Source organism: Coturnix japonica, chromosome 6, assembly GCF_054131305.1.
Source record: "Coturnix japonica strain WE chromosome 6, WE-NBRP24, whole genome shotgun sequence".
NCBI classification, from domain to species: Eukaryota; Metazoa; Chordata; class Aves; order Galliformes; family Phasianidae; genus Coturnix; species Coturnix japonica.
The window spans coordinates 22,366,274-22,386,647 of record NC_140668.1 but is presented as its reverse complement, the minus strand read 5'-3'; the positions used below and the strand labels follow the sequence as shown (position 1 = coordinate 22,386,647).

At 51.8% G+C, this 20,374-nt stretch overlaps 2 protein-coding genes across 2 annotated transcripts; both read left to right on the top strand.

The window, feature by feature from the left end:
• Window positions 1-188: 188 nt before the first annotated feature.
• Window positions 189-9,779, top strand: LOC146760497 (uncharacterized). Its single transcript, XM_085550816.1, has 5 exons — window positions 189-1,649; window positions 2,325-2,589; window positions 3,506-3,668; window positions 8,605-8,857; window positions 9,218-9,779. The coding sequence occupies exon 1, from the start codon at window positions 679-681 to the stop codon at window positions 1,537-1,539; it is 861 nt and encodes a 286-aa protein (XP_085406942.1). The 5' UTR covers window positions 189-678; the 3' UTR covers window positions 1,540-1,649; window positions 2,325-2,589; window positions 3,506-3,668; window positions 8,605-8,857; window positions 9,218-9,779.
• Window positions 9,780-10,250: 471 nt separating this feature from the next.
• On the top strand, window positions 10,251-19,841 carry LOC146760496 (uncharacterized). Its single transcript, XM_085550815.1, has 5 exons — window positions 10,251-11,711; window positions 12,387-12,651; window positions 13,568-13,730; window positions 18,667-18,919; window positions 19,280-19,841. Exon 1 carries the CDS (start codon window positions 10,741-10,743, stop codon window positions 11,599-11,601), a length of 861 nt encoding a protein of 286 aa, XP_085406941.1. The 5' UTR covers window positions 10,251-10,740; the 3' UTR covers window positions 11,602-11,711; window positions 12,387-12,651; window positions 13,568-13,730; window positions 18,667-18,919; window positions 19,280-19,841.
• The last annotated feature ends 533 nt before the right edge of the window (window positions 19,842-20,374 follow it).

Genomic DNA, 20,374 nt, shown 5'->3' with positions numbered 1-20,374 from the left:
GTTGGCCTCTCTTCCCTGAGGGCTCTTTCAGCTTCTGATGGATGCACCGTGTGTTGCTGTTTGCCCTGGGAAGCCCAGCTGCACGCTGGCAGCCGTGGCCTGTGCATCAGCCTCCCCTTGAGGCCCAAGGAGTTGTTTGTTTTTATGTATTCACTATTGGTGTGGCATTTTGTTGTTTTGTTCTGCTTAGAGATCAAGGGGTAATTTAACACCGTTGGAAGTCATTGGGGTTCAGGAGTAGCACATGTAGAATTTTGATCATGCAGCAAGTTGTGATTTCTACTGTGTTAAAGAACTGGCACACACATATACGCCTGCAGCCGGAGCTTGATTGACTCTCGTCAATACGGCCTTCCAAAGCCCGGCCCTGGGGAGTTGTCCAAAAATTTTCCAACCTTTTGTATTACCTAAGTTTATTTTAAACAGACAAGGAGGAGTAATCTCTTAAAGGCTTTTTTAAAGGCATTGGACTAGGTTTTGATTATCACGTCTCAGGAAGCTTCTGCATTCCACCTAGTGCTAATGTGATACATCAAGAGCAGATGACACAAGAGATTCAGGCCTTGCTGCCAGTCTTTTACGAATCAGAACTTTGTTTCATGTTGCCAGATATTGTGGTTTCCTTTTCAGGGGATTCCTTTGCTGTATAATAAGAAGGCCGAGGGCATCCTGGCCTGCATGGGAAACAGTGTTGCCAGCAGGAGCAGAGAGGTGATTGTCCCCCTGTTCTCAGCACTGATGAGGCCGCAGCTCGAGTGCTGTGTTCAGTTTTGGGCCCCTCAGTGCAAGAAAGACATCGAGGCCCTGGAACGCGTTCAGAGGAGGGCAACAAAGCTGGTGAGGGGTCTGGAGCACAGGCCGTATGAGGAGCGGCTGAGGGAGCTGGGATTGTTCAGCCTGGAGAAGAGGAGGCTCAGGGGAGACCTCATTGCTCTCTCTAACTTCCTGAAGGGAGGCTGTAGTGAGCTGGGGCTCGGCCTCTTCTCTCGTGTCATTAATGATAGGACCAGAGGGAATGGCTTCAAGCTGCGACAGGGGAGATTCAGGCTGGACACTACGAGGTATTACTGCTCAGAAAGGGTGGCCAGGCACTGGAATGGACACAGGGAGGTGGTGAAGGGAAGGGGACGAGGGCGAGGAAGGAAGGAAGGGAAGGGGAAGGTAAAGGAAGGAAAGCGAGAGGAAAGACACGAAATGAGACGTGAATTTTGGGTCCTTTTCCGGCAGCCGCCCCCCCCCAACAGGCCCCAGCCCGGCCTGAGCCACGTGACAGTGCCAGTGCCAGTGACAGGAAGTGCTTCCTGCAGGCGGCGGAGAGCACTTCCGGGCCATGGCGGCATGGCGGCCATGAGCGGGGCCGGGAGGAGCGGGCTCTGTGCTGCGAACGGGGTCGGGCCTCGGGGCGGGGGCACGGAGGGGCTGTCGGGGGAGGAGCTCGCGGCGCTGCCGGCACCCAGAGGCGGCTCCCGGGCGGCTCCACGGTCTCGCTGTGCTGCGGAGTCACCCGGCCGGCCCCAAAAGCCTGGAGGCAGAGCCTGAGCCGGCCCCGGCCCGGATCGTGTGGTGCGGCTCCGGCCGTGCTGGGCTGTGCGGCAGGAAGATGACTTGCGGAATCAAACTCTATAACCCAAAGATGGGTTCTAAAGCAGGTATGTTTATTCCAGCGTTGCGCAGCGCCGGGTGCAAGCGGGAGAGCTCCACCAAACTTGCACACCGTAAGGAGAAAAGTGTGTTACAGATATAGGTTAAGCTAATACGTAATCAATAGTCTCCTCCTCAGTTTGATTACATATTCATTACATTCCCTAGGACCCCGTTCCCCGCGACCCTTGCCGTTGTTTTGGGGTGAAATTCTTCTTCTGTTTTCTTCTTGGTGTTATCTGCTGGTATCGTTCTCCCATGTCAGCATCATCTTGCCCGGGGGTATCTAATCCTTCTTCTTGTCAGAGGTCTCCGGACAATTTCTTCTTATCTTTATTGCCCTCTTCTCTGGTTTTATTTTGACTAAGTGTCTGTAATTCCCCCTATCCCTGCACTTTTAAATGTAAACTATCTGCAGTTACCCTTTGTCTCGGATTCTGTGAAGTTCCCCTTTCCCTTTCTATAGCAAAGTGTTACCTTGCCTCCATTTCAGTCTTTGGGTCCCCAGGGAGGCTCTCCCTGGGGGTGTCCCGATTCGAAGGCAGGATTCAATCCCGCCGCAGCCCGTCCATGGCAGGCAAACGCTTCTCTCCTCTGCTCTTGGGACTCAGCAGTGCCAGGGGTTTCACAGCGCGCGTGTTGCAGTGGCTGGCAGCCTCCGTGTGTTTCTCTATTGCATACAGGATCCCATGGTGGAGCCGCGTCAGAAGCAGACGTTGATGTCTTGTGGCAGGAGCAAGGGCAGTGGAAGCGCTGCCCAGGGCAGGGCGGTGGTGACTGCCATGAGAGCGGAGGTCTGATGCCATCTGCGAGGGATGGGATTTGCATCCGGTGGCTTTTCCGTTGCAGAATGTCCAGCAGCAGAGCGTGAGTGGCCGTGAAATGAAGCTGGGCCCCAGGAGAGCCGCCTGGAGCTGCGTCACGAGCTTCGTGCGTGGCCAGCGCAAGGTAGGTGTGCCTTACTGTAAGCGTGCGCTGAAGCAGTGTTGGTTAAGCACGGCTCACTCCTCTGTCTGCAACAGATGGGCTTTCTGCGCGCTTTATTGCTGTGGCCGTAGAATTCCCTCTTTCTTACCATCTGATCTGTGAAGGCTTTTGTGTGGGAAGGTTTTGAGGAATGAGGGAGTAGAAATTGCTTTAGTCACGAGTCATCTGGAAAGGTTTCACAGAAACGGTGACATTTGCAGAAGGAACGTATTGGCATTGGCAGTTGTGCCAAATACTCACTGGGATGGAGAGGAGGGAGTACCTGCAGAAGACCGTTCTCTTCTGGTTTTGAGGAAGCCGGGCAGAGCTCAGATTGCAGCTTAAGCAATGTTCTTTTGTCACACTCTGTGTCCTGTGTTGCGTTCTCTCCTTTCGATTCCAGTTCTCCTGACAGGTTAGGCTTGAATTCAGCATAATATCTGCTTCTCCCTGGGTTCAGGTTCTTTGGGTCTCCTGCCTGCTTTTCTCCCTTTTCTTAATGGAGAGTGGAGTTTCTACCACAGAGCAAAGTTTCGTGATTGACAGAAACAAATATGGAACATATTAGATGAACACAGCTCTGCATTTTTTTCTTCCTCCGAACAGCAAGGGACTCCTGTGCTCTCATTAATATCATCAGTGAGTAGATGCTGCCTTCTGCTGGAGCCTAAAATGCTTTCTGCAGTTGAGTGGTTGGAAACATAGGGTTTTAACTTAAAATTGTTTGCGCAGGGTGAAGGTTGGGAATACAATTAGAATACAGTTACACAGTGCTCTATCCCCAGCACTTTCCATCATTTTTCTTAACACAGCTTACGGTTCATTTCAAAACAAACTAACAAAGATGAACTTGGGTTAGCGTAGCCTGTTTTAAATGATCCTTCTGTGTCTTTTCCAGGCTGGTAGCAGAATGGAGACTTTCCCGAGGCACTGAGGAACAGACACAAGCTTCTTTTGAAGGCTTCAATGAAATTCTGCCCCAGCAGTATCTGTGGTCTTTTGATGCTAAGGAGCTGGACGTAAAGGATTCTTTGACTATTGCCAGATCCAGGCTGCTACAGGTATGTCACGGTTTAAACTAAAAATCCACCTGCGTCCGTGACAGGGACTGTGGGCCCAGCAGGGGCCCTAGGCCGAAAGGAAAAAAAGTTAATTAGGAAAAGAAAACAGCAGCAACAATCTAAGGAGGCACACTTATTTACTAAATTACTATATCGAAATACAGGATAACACAGTATAATACAATATAATTGAAAATTGAGCTAACGAATCAAGCAAAATAGGAGAGAGAATGAGTCCCGAAACCGAGAGGCCTACTCTAAATCTAGGCGAAACGGTGAAGGCTCCCACACACTCCCCTGAACGCCAGAACTCGAAAGACGTCAGTCTAGCCTGCGACAGAGTTAATATAGTGTCCAGGTCCCGTGACCTCGTGTTGTTCTCTGGGAGATGTAGTCTTCTTCTGTAAGTTGCAGATTCAGTAAAACTATTCATGCTTTATATGATGTTATGATGTGGAATACTGATAGCAAAATTACAAAATTATTAAACCATGACAAGGTAATACTTGCATTTCAGTCAGTGTCTGAAGAGCAAAGTTCATTAAGGCTGGCGGTTCTGTTTTCAGGATGTGTGAGAGAAGCCTTATGTATCAGTTAGTATTTGGTTACTGTGTTGGTCTTCACTTTCTTCTTTGCAACCAATTTACACGTTTCTAACGTTAAGATTCTGCCAGCATAAATTTTTTGGCTAACAGTGTTTTTGTAGTCCTTGACAATGTGATTTGCGTGTGTCTAAAGAGTGAGCAACTAGAAAGCAAGGGAGCAAAGAACCAAATATCAGCGGATGGTCAAATTACTGAGTGGAGCAGGTTTTAGCTGCTTTTGGGTTCTCCAAGTTATACTCTACAGCAGAACTTCGTATTTCTAGCACAGAATGGTACGGTTAGGTAAAGACAAAGTACGTTGTTAGTTTGAATGTCTAAATACAAATGTTTTCATGAGTGGTATTTCTCTTTTGTGGCCTCTCCACATTTTCTTTGTGAGCGGATGTTATTATTTGCTATGAAAGTTTGAGAGTTTAATATTAAAAACGAGTGTAGTGTGATTGCAGGTGCTTTTAAGTACAGTAGTATTTCAGTACAATAGTCTTGCTGTAGAAGCAAAGTAGTAGGTTGTAGTTTCAATGATTCCATGTGGGTGCCCAGCCCAAAGTGGGGATTCCCTTATGAAAGGAGGGGGAGGGTGAAGGAGGCCGAGGGCCCTTTTCTCGGGGCCAGCTCTCTGTGCCCTCTTGCTGGCCGGAGAGAAGGGCTGCCCGCTGGACACAGGGAGTGCCTTGTAGCTCCCGTGCCGTGCCCTGCCCTCCAGCCCCCTCCTCATCCTATGCGGAACACCACTCCCAGCAGCACAGGTGCCATTTTGGAATCTTCCCCATGTCACAACTGTCACCTTGGTTGCTGCGGCTCCACCCGACTCACTCACCTCTGAGAGTGCTGGGCAGGTAGCAGCCATGTCCAGCACGAAGCGAGGGCGAGAGGAATGTAGTGAGGATTTAAGTGGGAGAAGGAGCTGGGGGCCCCAGAACCGAAGAGGAGGAGGGTGCCCGCCATAACCATCAAATGGAGGAGGGGGAAAGGAGCCCGTTTCCATCATGCCTGGACCAGCCCTGTGACCACCACCCATGTGGAGCCGATGGAGGTGGATCCCCCTCCGGAGGAACCGATGGAGGTGGATCCCCCTCCAGAGGAGCCCATGGACGTGGATCCGCCCGCGGCATAGCTGGCCTGGCACCACACCACCGTGGTCATGGTCATGACCGTTGGCATGGTCACAGCTTCACCATCGCTGGTCCAGGCACTCGGCTCCTTTCCTGCTGCGTGGCCCCTGCCCCCAGCATGAGCTGGGTGGCATTATTTAACATCTTCTTCTCCTCCACCTCGTTGCTCCTCCGGTTCTGTGGGCCCTCAGTTCCTTCTTCCCCCTGTTGTAGTTAGGTGTTTGCTCTGTTCTTTGTTTTGATGGTTGTGTTAGGTTAGTGTTAGTGTTCAGTTTAGTTTTAGCGTTAGGGATAGGTTCCTGTTTGTTCTTTAGAGTTAGGCATAGGTTCCTGTTTGTTCTTTAGGGTTAGGTATAGGTTTCTGTTGTTATTTTAGAGTTAGGCATAGGTTAGTGTTCGTACTTACAGTCAGGCATTGGCTGCTACACTCAAGTAAAAGTAACCGCTGCTCCTGGGTAAGCACACAGTGTTGCCATCAGGGCTCAAGCTCAGGCAGCCAGCTGACCGGGGCAGAATTTGTGTTAGACGCTGCTCAGTGACAACACCCAGAACAAAGTAGCAAGGATGTGAAGTGCAGGAGACTACTTGCGCTTAGCACATTCTGTCTGCTGTAACAGCATTACTCAAAGATTTCTAATCAGGCCAAGATCTTTGTGATGCAGCAGTTTGTTCATTACTGCCATCATGGGCGCACAACCCTACTGGCGAGGAATGGAAGGCCCTATATGCTGGCCCGACCCTACCCGCAGGGAGACGTGCTCCCTCCCCTGGGCACGGGTCAGGGACATTGCTGGGAGACTTCCCAGTCTGATCTGCCCTTCTGTCTACTATCCCCTGCTGATAGTTCAGGCTGGCAGTGAAGAAGTTAGTAAAAAAAGCCTGAAGGCTATCAAAGATGATTTCAGGGGACTGGGGCGGGTAATCGAAGGAACAGGTGTGCGGGTGGTTATTGCATCTGTACTTTCAGTGGCAGGGAGGGATACTGAGTTGGACCTAAAAACCCACCTCTTAAACAAATGGTTAAAGAGTCGGTGCAGACATAGGAGTCTTGGTGTTTTTCACCATGGGGCAATTTATTTGGCTCCTGGCATGACAGCTACAGACGGAAGCGGCCTGTCTCAAAGGGGTAAGAGGGTTCTAGCTGAGGAACTGTCAGGACCCCACCAAAAACCTGCACCCTGACTTGTAAAATGGTTACACAGATATAGGTACACCTCATACATAGTCAATGATGTAAGGAAGGACACTGGACACACCTTCGTTGGCTCCACAGCCGCAGTCCAACACGGCGGCCAGGCCCGTCGATCCATTCCTTTGCTTGCTGCCAGTTCCCACAGGGAGTCCTCATTCAGACACCTGAAACAACAACGCACACAAACACATCAGGCAAACAACAGACACGCACACAAACACAAAACGCCCTCCTCGGATCCCGCCACTCACCCTTCCTTTGCCAACTTCTCTCGCTCACCTTCAGGGCAGTGCCAGCCCCTTCAGCCCGATCACAGAATCACAGAATGACCCGGGTTGGAAGGGACCTCAAGGATCATGAAGCACCAACCCCCGCCTGGCTGCGGGGCTGTGGCAGCCGGTGTGGCTGGGTGCAGCACGTGGGCATGTGGGAGGGCCTGCAGCAGGGATGTGGGGTGTAATCAGAGTGACTGGAATTCCAATTCAGTCAGAGGTCTTAATTGTAGGTAAGGGTTGAATCCGCCAAGGTGCCGCACAAGGAGAGGCGCTGGGTGCGACTATGGAAAGCAGAGCTTGTGTGTCCCAGGAGGCAGGCGTAGTCAGGTCCCCTTTGGAGCCTGCCGTTGTTGGTGCTCAGCTCAGGAGCCCCATCAGGAGCTGCTGCGTGCTGCGTCTGTGTCACGGACTTATCTAGATCAATATGATTGACTGATCAATCTATGATCTCCAGATGATGTTATGATGTGAAATACCAATAGAAAAAAATACAAAACCACAACAGTATGGCAGCCCAAAAAGATTCCCTTGTGGAAGAAGGGGGAGGGTGAAGGAGGGTGAAGGAGGCCGAGGGCCCTTTACTTGGGGCCGGCTCGTCTGTGCCCTCTTGCTGGCCAGAGAGAAGGGCTGCCCGCTGGGCACAGGGAGCACCTTGTAGCTCCCGTACCATGCCCTGCCCTCCAGCCCCCTCCTCATCCTATGTGGAACTCCAGTGCCAGCAGTGCGGCCGCCATTTTAGAACCCTCTCCATGTCACCATGGTCACCGTTGCCGCATGTCTCTGACAGTTGTGGCAGTTAACAGCCATGCCTGCTGCAAAGAGGGCGAGGGTTGAAGTTTCTGGTGGGAGGATGGAGCTGGGGGCCCTAGGAGTCAGAAGGAGGAGGGGGCCCGCCATGACCATCAGGCAGAGGAGGGGTAAGAGAGCCATTTTCCATCATGCCTGGACCAGCCCTGTGACCACCACCCATGTGGAGCCTATGGAGGTGGATCCCCCTCCGGAGGAACCGATGGAGGTGGATCCCCCTCCGGAGGAACCGATGGAGGTGGATCCCCCTCCGGAGGAACCGATGGAGGTGGATCCCCCTCCAGAGGAGCCCATGGACGTGGATCCGCCCGCGGCATAGCTGGCCTGGCACCACACCACCGTGCCAGGCCCCGCGTTGGCATGGTCACAGCTTCACCATCGCTGGTCCAGGCACTCGGCTCCTTTCCTGCTGCGCGGCCCCTGCCCCCAGCATTAGCTGGGTGGCATTATTTAACATCTTCTGCTCCTCCACCTTGTTGCTCCTCTGGTTCTGTGGGCCCCCAGTTCCATCTTCCCCCTGTTAGGTTAGGTGTTTGTTATGTTCTTTTTTGTTGATGGTAGTGTTAAGTTAGTGTTAGTGTTAGTGTTCAGTTTAGTTTTAGTGTTAGGGATAGGTTCCTGTTCGTTTTTTAGAGTTAGGCATAGGTTCCTGTTTGTTCTTTAGGGTTAGGTATAGGTTTTTGTTGTTATTTTAGAGTTAGGTATAGGTTTTTGTTGTTATTTTAGAGTTAGGTATAGGTTTCTGTTGTTATTTTAGAGTTAGGCATAGGTTAGTGTTCGTACTTGCAGTCAGGCATTGGCTGTTACACTCAAGTAAAAGTAACCGCTGCTCCTTGGGTAAGCATGCAGCTGGTTGCTCACCCCGAGCAATGAGTGCGACTGCCCTGACAGTTTGATGACATCTGCGATGAACTGAATTTCCCTCTTGGGACTTTTCCTTTGCAGAACATGGAGGAGCAGAGCGTGAGTGGGCTGAGAAATGGAGCTGGGACTCAGGAGAGCAACACGTGGCTGTGTCCCAGAGCTCCCAAAGTGTGGCCATTGCAAGGTAGGAGTGCCTTACCGAAAGCGTTGTTCAAGCACAGCTCCTGGCACTGTCTGCAACAGATCCGCTCTCTGCGTGCTTTCTTTCAGTCGCTGGTGTTGTGCAGCACAGCCACGGCACGGCCCTCAGTGCGTACGCGAGGAGCGTGGAAAGGTAGGTGGTGAATTTTCATCTTGCTAACGCTAGGATTAGGAATGGTGAGCATTCCTAAAAGAGTGGCCACAAAGGTGTGATCTGCCTCGGGGAGAAGTTGATTCTCGCCTCTTCAGCTTTTCCCTTCTTTTCTGTCCACCTGTCCTTTCCAGCTCCTCCTCCCCTCAGCTGCAAGTGGGGCAGTGCTCGAGTGTGAGGACTCTTCCTTGGCATGCGGTAACAGACAATGGAGATGTGACTTTTGTGTCCTTCCTTGTTCTTGGGTTTGTAGCCCAGGGATATCTTGCGAGCAGCTCTCTAAGTCAGACTGTGCTGGCAGCGTGCGTGAGTGAAATAGTGCCTCTTTTTTCCCTCTTGCAGCAAGCTTGCCGAGGCAAGGCAAGCGCTACTCAGCTGAGGAAGAAAGCCGAGAAGGAAAGCAGAAAGCAACGATGAGGGCTTGAGCAAGAAGCTACAAAGGACAGCAGAACCACCTGCAACGCTTCCTCGGAGGTGGCACCAAGAGCTGCTGACTCAACAGTCCAGTTTACTGGCACAGCCGTGCTTTCCCTGTCATGGACGGTGGAGATGATGGAAGTGAACTGGACAGGAAGGACTTGTGCTGCGTTAGAAGCAATGAGGGCTTCACATAGGCAGGACTTGGTGTATGGCAAGAGCTGGAGACGCTGCGTTCCTTCAGGGTGTGTCTCTTGAGGTCCAGGCCTGGTGTAGGGTTAGGTTGAAATAGGGCTGGCTGGGACTGGAGAGGGAGGAGGTGACGTAGCCCCGGGGTTTGGCTTCTCCTTGGGTCTGACTGGAGGCTGAGTGACTGATTGCTAAGCGGCAATCCTGGGCACTGGGGTTTCATTTTGGGGTGTGGGCGGGGCAATAAATAGAAGCCAAATCTTCTTGTACGCAATAAAATTGAAGCGAACTTTCTAAACCTGGTGCTGCCTCTTTCAGTAGCTGGTCAGAACGTCCCTCGCTCGGGCTGGCAATCGCAGGGCGATGAAGCGGTCGGCTTCACGTCTCTCCCTTGACATGGTGCAGTGCAGGTTTTCCCCCGTTTCCTTGTTGGTCTTCCCAACCTGTGGCCTTTCAGCCAACCCGTAAGTGCTGGTGACAGGCTGTGAGCATCTCCTTGCTCTCTGAGGACTGACAGAAAGAAACCAGAGGAGGGGAAGCAGCCCGGCAGGAAGAAGGGTGTCCCGTGCTCAGCCCCTTGAGTTGGCCTCTCTTCCCTGAGGGCTCTTTCAGCTTCTGATGGATGCACCGTGTGTTGCTGTTTGCCCTGGGAAGCCCAGCTGCACGCTGGCAGCCGTGGCCTGTGCATCAGCCTCCCCTTGAGGCCCAAGGAGTTGTTTGTTTTTATGTATTCACTATTGGTGTGGCATTTTGTTGTTTTGTTCTGCTTAGAGATCAAGGGGTAATTTAACACCGTTGGAAGTCATTGGGGTTCAGGAGTAGCACATGTAGAATTTTGATCATGCAGCAAGTTGTGATTTCTACTGTGTTAAAGAACTGGCACACACATATACGCCTGCAGCCGGAGCTTGATTGACTCTCGTCAATACGGCCTTCCAAAGCCCGGCCCTGGGGAGTTGTCCAAAAATTTTCCAACCTTTTGTATTACCTAAGTTTATTTTAAACAGACAAGGAGGAGTAATCTCTTAAAGGCTTTTTTAAAGGCATTGGACTAGGTTTTGATTATCACGTCTCAGGAAGCTTCTGCATTCCACCTAGTGCTAATGTGATACATCAAGAGCAGATGACACAAGAGATTCAGGCCTTGCTGCCAGTCTTTTACGAATCAGAACTTTGTTTCATGTTGCCAGATATTGTGGTTTCCTTTTCAGGGGATTCCTTTGCTGTATAATAAGAAGGCCGAGGGCATCCTGGCCTGCATGGGAAACAGTGTTGCCAGCAGGAGCAGAGAGGTGATTGTCCCCCTGTTCTCAGCACTGATGAGGCCGCAGCTCGAGTGCTGTGTTCAGTTTTGGGCCCCTCAGTGCAAGAAAGACATCGAGGCCCTGGAACGCGTTCAGAGGAGGGCAACAAAGCTGGTGAGGGGTCTGGAGCACAGGCCGTATGAGGAGCGGCTGAGGGAGCTGGGATTGTTCAGCCTGGAGAAGAGGAGGCTCAGGGGAGACCTCATTGCTCTCTCTAACTTCCTGAAGGGAGGCTGTAGTGAGCTGGGGCTCGGCCTCTTCTCTCGTGTCATTAATGATAGGACCAGAGGGAATGGCTTCAAGCTGCGACAGGGGAGATTCAGGCTGGACACTACGAGGTATTACTGCTCAGAAAGGGTGGCCAGGCACTGGAATGGACACAGGGAGGTGGTGAAGGGAAGGGGACGAGGGCGAGGAAGGAAGGAAGGGAAGGGGAAGGTAAAGGAAGGAAAGCGAGAGGAAAGACACGAAATGAGACGTGAATTTTGGGTCCTTTTCCGGCAGCCGCCCCCCCCCAACAGGCCCCAGCCCGGCCTGAGCCACGTGACAGTGCCAGTGCCAGTGACAGGAAGTGCTTCCTGCAGGCGGCGGAGAGCACTTCCGGGCCATGGCGGCATGGCGGCCATGAGCGGGGCCGGGAGGAGCGGGCTCTGTGCTGCGAACGGGGTCGGGCCTCGGGGCGGGGGCACGGAGGGGCTGTCGGGGGAGGAGCTCGCGGCGCTGCCGGCACCCAGAGGCGGCTCCCGGGCGGCTCCACGGTCTCGCTGTGCTGCGGAGTCACCCGGCCGGCCCCAAAAGCCTGGAGGCAGAGCCTGAGCCGGCCCCGGCCCGGATCGTGTGGTGCGGCTCCGGCCGTGCTGGGCTGTGCGGCAGGAAGATGACTTGCGGAATCAAACTCTATAACCCAAAGATGGGTTCTAAAGCAGGTATGTTTATTCCAGCGTTGCGCAGCGCCGGGTGCAAGCGGGAGAGCTCCACCAAACTTGCACACCGTAAGGAGAAAAGTGTGTTACAGATATAGGTTAAGCTAATACGTAATCAATAGTCTCCTCCTCAGTTTGATTACATATTCATTACATTCCCTAGGACCCCGTTCCCCGCGACCCTTGCCGTTGTTTTGGGGTGAAATTCTTCTTCTGTTTTCTTCTTGGTGTTATCTGCTGGTATCGTTCTCCCATGTCAGCATCATCTTGCCCGGGGGTATCTAATCCTTCTTCTTGTCAGAGGTCTCCGGACAATTTCTTCTTATCTTTATTGCCCTCTTCTCTGGTTTTATTTTGACTAAGTGTCTGTAATTCCCCCTATCCCTGCACTTTTAAATGTAAACTATCTGCAGTTACCCTTTGTCTCGGATTCTGTGAAGTTCCCCTTTCCCTTTCTATAGCAAAGTGTTACCTTGCCTCCATTTCAGTCTTTGGGTCCCCAGGGAGGCTCTCCCTGGGGGTGTCCCGATTCGAAGGCAGGATTCAATCCCGCCGCAGCCCGTCCATGGCAGGCAAACGCTTCTCTCCTCTGCTCTTGGGACTCAGCAGTGCCAGGGGTTTCACAGCGCGCGTGTTGCAGTGGCTGGCAGCCTCCGTGTGTTTCTCTATTGCATACAGGATCCCATGGTGGAGCCGCGTCAGAAGCAGACGTTGATGTCTTGTGGCAGGAGCAAGGGCAGTGGAAGCGCTGCCCAGGGCAGGGCGGTGGTGACTGCCATGAGAGCGGAGGTCTGATGCCATCTGCGAGGGATGGGATTTGCATCCGGTGGCTTTTCCGTTGCAGAATGTCCAGCAGCAGAGCGTGAGTGGCCGTGAAATGAAGCTGGGCCCCAGGAGAGCCGCCTGGAGCTGCGTCACGAGCTTCGTGCGTGGCCAGCGCAAGGTAGGTGTGCCTTACTGTAAGCGTGCGCTGAAGCAGTGTTGGTTAAGCACGGCTCACTCCTCTGTCTGCAACAGATGGGCTTTCTGCGCGCTTTATTGCTGTGGCCGTAGAATTCCCTCTTTCTTACCATCTGATCTGTGAAGGCTTTTGTGTGGGAAGGTTTTGAGGAATGAGGGAGTAGAAATTGCTTTAGTCACGAGTCATCTGGAAAGGTTTCACAGAAACGGTGACATTTGCAGAAGGAACGTATTGGCATTGGCAGTTGTGCCAAATACTCACTGGGATGGAGAGGAGGGAGTACCTGCAGAAGACCGTTCTCTTCTGGTTTTGAGGAAGCCGGGCAGAGCTCAGATTGCAGCTTAAGCAATGTTCTTTTGTCACACTCTGTGTCCTGTGTTGCGTTCTCTCCTTTCGATTCCAGTTCTCCTGACAGGTTAGGCTTGAATTCAGCATAATATCTGCTTCTCCCTGGGTTCAGGTTCTTTGGGTCTCCTGCCTGCTTTTCTCCCTTTTCTTAATGGAGAGTGGAGTTTCTACCACAGAGCAAAGTTTCGTGATTGACAGAAACAAATATGGAACATATTAGATGAACACAGCTCTGCATTTTTTTCTTCCTCCGAACAGCAAGGGACTCCTGTGCTCTCATTAATATCATCAGTGAGTAGATGCTGCCTTCTGCTGGAGCCTAAAATGCTTTCTGCAGTTGAGTGGTTGGAAACATAGGGTTTTAACTTAAAATTGTTTGCGCAGGGTGAAGGTTGGGAATACAATTAGAATACAGTTACACAGTGCTCTATCCCCAGCACTTTCCATCATTTTTCTTAACACAGCTTACGGTTCATTTCAAAACAAACTAACAAAGATGAACTTGGGTTAGCGTAGCCTGTTTTAAATGATCCTTCTGTGTCTTTTCCAGGCTGGTAGCAGAATGGAGACTTTCCCGAGGCACTGAGGAACAGACACAAGCTTCTTTTGAAGGCTTCAATGAAATTCTGCCCCAGCAGTATCTGTGGTCTTTTGATGCTAAGGAGCTGGACGTAAAGGATTCTTTGACTATTGCCAGATCCAGGCTGCTACAGGTATGTCACGGTTTAAACTAAAAATCCACCTGCGTCCGTGACAGGGACTGTGGGCCCAGCAGGGGCCCTAGGCCGAAAGGAAAAAAAGTTAATTAGGAAAAGAAAACAGCAGCAACAATCTAAGGAGGCACACTTATTTACTAAATTACTATATCGAAATACAGGATAACACAGTATAATACAATATAATTGAAAATTGAGCTAACGAATCAAGCAAAATAGGAGAGAGAATGAGTCCCGAAACCGAGAGGCCTACTGTAAATCTAGGCGAAACAGTGAAGGCTCCCACACACTCCCCTGAACGCCAGAACTCGAAAGACGTCAGTCTAGCCTGCGACAGAGTTAATATAGTGTCCAGGTCCCGTGACCTCGTGTTGTTCTCTGGGAGATGTAGTCTTCTTCTGTAAGTTGCAGATTCAGTAAAACTATTCATGCTTTATATGATGTTATGATGTGGAATACTGATAGCAAAATTACAAAATTATTAAACCATGACAAGGTAATACTTGCATTTCAGTCAGTGTCTGAAGAGCAAAGTTCATTAAGGCTGGCGGTTCTGTTTTCAGGATGTGTGAGAGAAGCCTTATGTATCAGTTAGTATTTGGTTACTGTGTTGGTCTTCACTTTCTTCTTTGCAACCAATTTACACGTTTCTAACGTTAAGATTCTGCCAGCATAAATTTTTTGGCTAACAGTGTTTTTGTAGTCCTTGACAATGTGATTTGCGTGTGTCTAAAGAGTGAGCAACTAGAAAGCAAGGGAGCAAAGAACCAAATATCAGCGGATGGTCAAATTACTGAGTGGAGCAGGTTTTAGCTGCTTTTGGGTTCTCCAAGTTATACTCTACAGCAGAACTTCGTATTTCTAGCACAGAATGGTACGGTTAGGTAAAGACAAAGTACGTTGTTAGTTTGAATGTCTAAATACAAATGTTTTCATGAGTGGTATTTCTCTTTTGTGGCCTCTCCACATTTTCTTTGTGAGCGGATGTTATTATTTGCTATGAAAGTTTGAGAGTTTAATATTAAAAACGAGTGTAGTGTGATTGCAGGTGCTTTTAAGTACAGTAGTATTTCAGTACAATAGTCTTGCTGTAGAAGCAAAGTAGTAGGTTGTAGTTTCAATGATTCCATGTGGGTGCCCAGCCCAAAGTGGGGATTCCCTTATGAAAGGAGGGGGAGGGTGAAGGAGGCCGAGGGCCCTTTTCTCGGGGCCAGCTCTCTGTGCCCTCTTGCTGGCCGGAGAGAAGGGCTGCCCGCTGGACACAGGGAGTGCCTTGTAGCTCCCGTGCCGTGCCCTGCCCTCCAGCCCCCTCCTCATCCTATGCGGAACACCACTCCCAGCAGCACAGGTGCCATTTTGGAATCTTCCCCATGTCACAACTGTCACCTTGGTTGCTGCGGCTCCACCCGACTCACTCACCTCTGAGAGTGCTGGGCAGGTAGCAGCCATGTCCAGCACGAAGCGAGGGCGAGAGGAATGTAGTGAGGATTTAAGTGGGAGAAGGAGCTGGGGGCCCCAGAACCGAAGAGGAGGAGGGTGCCCGCCATAACCATCAAATGGAGGAGGGGGAAAGGAGCCCGTTTCCATCATGCCTGGACCAGCCCTGTGACCACCACCCATGTGGAGCCGATGGAGGTGGATCCCCCTCCGGAGGAACCGATGGAGGTGGATCCCCCTCCAGAGGAGCCCATGGACGTGGATCCGCCCGCGGCATAGCTGGCCTGGCACCACACCACCGTGGTCATGGTCATGACCGTTGGCATGGTCACAGCTTCACCATCGCTGGTCCAGGCACTCGGCTCCTTTCCTGCTGCGTGGCCCCTGCCCCCAGCATGAGCTGGGTGGCATTATTTAACATCTTCTTCTCCTCCACCTCGTTGCTCCTCCGGTTCTGTGGGCCCCCAGTTCCATCTTCCCCCTGTTGTAGTTAGGTGTTTGCTCTGTTCTTTGTTTTGATGGTTGTGTTAGGTTAGTGTTAGTGTTCAGTTTAGTTTTAGCGTTAGGGATAGGTTCCTGTTTGTTCTTTAGAGTTAGGCATAGGTTCCTGTTTGTTCTTTAGGGTTAGGTATAGGTTTCTGTTGTTATTTTAGAGTTAGGCATAGGTTAGTGTTCGTACTTACAGTCAGGCATTGGCTGCTACACTCAAGTAAAAGTAACCGCTGCTCCTGGGTAAGCACACAGTGTTGCCATCAGGGCTCAAGCTCAGGCAGCCAGCTGACCGGGGCAGAATTTGTGTTAGACGCTGCTCAGTGACAACACCCAGAACAAAGTAGCAAGGATGTGAAGTGCAGGAGACTACTTGCGCTTAGCACATTCTGTCTGCTGTAACAGCATTACTCAAAGATTTCTAATCAGGCCAAGATCTTTGTGATGCAGCAGTTTGTTCATTACTGCCATCATGGGCGCACAACCCTACTGGCGAGGAATGGAAGGCCCTATATGCTGGCCCGACCCTACCCGCAGGGAGACGTGCTCCCTCCCCTGGGCACGGGTCAGGGACATTGCTGGGAGACTTCCCAGTCTGATCTGCCCTTCTGTCTACTATCCCCTGCTGATAGTTCAGGCTGGCAGTGAAGAAGTTAGTAAAAAAAGCCTGAAGGCTATCAAAGATGATTTCAGGGGACTGGGGCGGGTAATCGAAGGAACAGGTGTGCGGGTGGTTATTGCATCTGTACTTTCAGTGGCAGGGAGGGATACTGAGTTGGACCTAAAAACCCACCTCTTAAACAAATGGTTAAAGAGTCGGTGCAGACATAGGAGTCTTGGTGTTTTTCACCATGGGGCAATTTATTTGGCTCCTGGCATGACAGCTACAGACGGAAGCGGCCTGTCTCAAAGGGGTAAGAGGGTTCTAGCTGAGGAACTGTCAGGACCCCACCAAAAACCTGCACCCTGACTTGTAAAATGGTTACACAGATATAGGTACACCTCATACATAGTCAATGATGTAAGGAAGGACACTGGACACACCTTCGTTGGCTCCACAGCCGCAGTCCAACACGGCGGCCAGGCCCGTCGATCCATTCCTTTGCTTGCTGCCAGTTCCCACAGGGAGTCCTCATTCAGACACCTGAAACAACAACGCACACAAACACATCAGGCAAACAACAGACACGCACACAAACACAAAACGCCCTCCTCGGATCCCGCCACTCACCCTTCCTTTGCCAACTTCTCTCGCTCACCTTCAGGGCAGTGCCAGCCCCTTCAACCCGATCACAGAATCACAGAATGACCCGGGTTGGAAGGGACCTCAAGGATCATGAAGCACCAACCCCCGCCTGGCTGCGGGGCTGTGGCAGCCGGTGTGGCTGGGTGCAGCACGTGGGCATGTGGGAGGGCCTGCAGCAGGGATGTGGGGTGTAATCAGAGTGACTGGAATTCCAATTCAGTCAGAGGTCTTAATTGTAGGTAAGGGTTGAATCCGCCAAGGTGCCGCACAAGGAGAGGCGCTGGGTGCGACTATGGAAAGCAGAGCTTGTGTGTCCCAGGAGGCAGGCGTAGTCAGGTCCCCTTTGGAGCCTGCCGTTGTTGGTGCTCAGCTCAGGAGCCCCATCAGGAGCTGCTGCGTGCTGCGTCTGTGTCACGGACTTATCTAGATCAATATGATTGACTGATCAATCTATGATCTCCAGATGATGTTATGATGTGAAATACCAATAGAAAAAAATACAAAACCACAACAGTATGGCAGCCCAAAAAGATTCCCTTGTGGAAGAAGGGGGAGGGTGAAGGAGGGTGAAGGAGGCCGAGGGCCCTTTACTTGGGGCCGGCTCGTCTGTGCCCTCTTGCTGGCCAGAGAGAAGGGCTGCCCGCTGGGCACAGGGAGCACCTTGTAGCTCCCGTACCATGCCCTGCCCTCCAGCCCCCTCCTCATCCTATGTGGAACTCCAGTGCCAGCAGTGCGGCCGCCATTTTAGAACCCTCTCCATGTCACCATGGTCACCGTTGCCGCATGTCTCTGACAGTTGTGGCAGTTAACAGCCATGCCTGCTGCAAAGAGGGCGAGGGTTGAAGTTTCTGGTGGGAGGATGGAGCTGGGGGCCCTAGGAGTCAGAAGGAGGAGGGGGCCCGCCATGACCATCAGGCAGAGGAGGGGTAAGAGAGCCATTTTCCATCATGCCTGGACCAGCCCTGTGACCACCACCCATGTGGAGCCTATGGAGGTGGATCCCCCTCCGGAGGAACCGATGGAGGTGGATCCCCCTCCGGAGGAACCGATGGAGGTGGATCCCCCTCCGGAGGAACCGATGGAGGTGGATCCCCCTCCAGAGGAGCCCATGGACGTGGATCCGCCCGCGGCATAGCTGGCCTGGCACCACACCACCGTGCCAGGCCCCGCGTTGGCATGGTCACAGCTTCACCATCGCTGGTCCAGGCACTCGGCTCCTTTCCTGCTGCGCGGCCCCTGCCCCCAGCATTAGCTGGGTGGCATTATTTAACATCTTCTGCTCCTCCACCTTGTTGCTCCTCTGGTTCTGTGGGCCCCCAGTTCCATCTTCCCCCTGTTAGGTTAGGTGTTTGTTATGTTCTTTTTTGTTGATGGTAGTGTTAAGTTAGTGTTAGTGTTAGTGTTCAGTTTAGTTTTAGTGTTAGGGATAGGTTCCTGTTCGTTTTTTAGAGTTAGGCATAGGTTCCTGTTTGTTCTTTAGGGTTAGGTATAGGTTTTTGTTGTTATTTTAGAGTTAGGTATAGGTTTTTGTTGTTATTTTAGAGTTAGGTATAGGTTTCTGTTGTTATTTTAGAGTTAGGCATAGGTTAGTGTTCGTACTTGCAGTCAGGCATTGGCTGTTACACTCAAGTAAAAGTAACCGCTGCTCCTTGGGTAAGCATGCAGCTGGTTGCTCACCCCGAGCAATGAGTGCGACTGCCCTGACAGTTTGATGACATCTGCGATGAACTGAATTTCCCTCTTGGGACTTTTCCTTTGCAGAACATGGAGGAGCAGAGCGTGAGTGGGCTGAGAAATGGAGCTGGGACTCAGGAGAGCAACACGTGGCTGTGTCCCAGAGCTCCCAAAGTGTGGCCATTGCAAGGTAGGAGTGCCTTACCGAAAGCGTTGTTCAAGCACAGCTCCTGGCACTGTCTGCAACAGATCCGCTCTCTGCGTGCTTTCTTTCAGTCGCTGGTGTTGTGCAGCACAGCCACGGCACGGCCCTCAGTGCGTACGCGAGGAGCGTGGAAAGGTAGGTGGTGAATTTTCATCTTGCTAACGCTAGGATTAGGAATGGTGAGCATTCCTAAAAGAGTGGCCACAAAGGTGTGATCTGCCTCGGGGAGAAGTTGATTCTCGCCTCTTCAGCTTTTCCCTTCTTTTCTGTCCACCTGTCCTTTCCAGCTCCTCCTCCCCTCAGCTGCAAGTGGGGCAGTGCTCGAGTGTGAGGACTCTTCCTTGGCATGCGGTAACAGACAATGGAGATGTGACTTTTGTGTCCTTCCTTGTTCTTGGGTTTGTAGCCCAGGGATATCTTGCGAGCAGCTCTCTAAGTCAGACTGTGCTGGCAGCGTGCGTGAGTGAAATAGTGCCTCTTTTTTCCCTCTTGCAGCAAGCTTGCCGAGGCAAGGCAAGCGCTACTCAGCTGAGGAAGAAAGCCGAGAAGGAAAGCAGAAAGCAACGATGAGGGCTTGAGCAAGAAGCTACAAAGGACAGCAGAACCACCTGCAACGCTTCCTCGGAGGTGGCACCAAGAGCTGCTGACTCAACAGTCCAGTTTACTGGCACAGCCGTGCTTTCCCTGTCATGGACGGTGGAGATGATGGAAGTGAACTGGACAGGAAGGACTTGTGCTGCGTTAGAAGCAATGAGGGCTTCACATAGGCAGGACTTGGTGTATGGCAAGAGCTGGAGACGCTGCGTTCCTTCAGGGTGTGTCTCTTGAGGTCCAGGCCTGGTGTAGGGTTAGGTTGAAATAGGGCTGGCTGGGACTGGAGAGGGAGGAGGTGACGTAGCCCCGGGGTTTGGCTTCTCCTTGGGTCTGACTGGAGGCTGAGTGACTGATTGCTAAGCGGCAATCCTGGGCACTGGGGTTTCATTTTGGGGTGTGGGCGGGGCAATAAATAGAAGCCAAATCTTCTTGTACGCAATAAAATTGAAGCGAACTTTCTAAACCTGGTGCTGCCTCTTTCAGTAGCTGGTCAGAACGTCCCTCGCTCGGGCTGGCAATCGCAGGGCGATGAAGCGGTCGGCTTCACGTCTCTCCCTTGACATGGTGCAGTGCAGGTTTTCCCCCGTTTCCTTGTTGGTCTTCCCAACCTGTGGCCTTTCAGCCAACCCGTAAGTGCTGGTGACAGGCTGTGAGCATCTCCTTGCTCTCTGAGGACTGACAGAAAGAAACCAGAGGAGGGGAAGCAGCCCGGCAGGAAGAAGGGTGTCCCGTGCTCAGCCCCTTGAGTTGGCCTCTCTTCCCTGAGGGCTCTTTCAGCTTCTGATGGATGCACCGTGTGTTGCTGTTTGCCCTGGGAAGCCCAGCTGCACGCTGGCAGCCGTGGCCTGTGCATCAGCCTCCCCTTGAGGCCCAAGGAGTTGTTTGTTTTTATGTATTCACTATTGGTGTGGCATTTTGTTGTTTTGTTCTGCTTAGAGATCAAGGGGTAATTTAACACCGTTGGAAGTCATTGGGGTTCAGGAGTAGCACATGTAG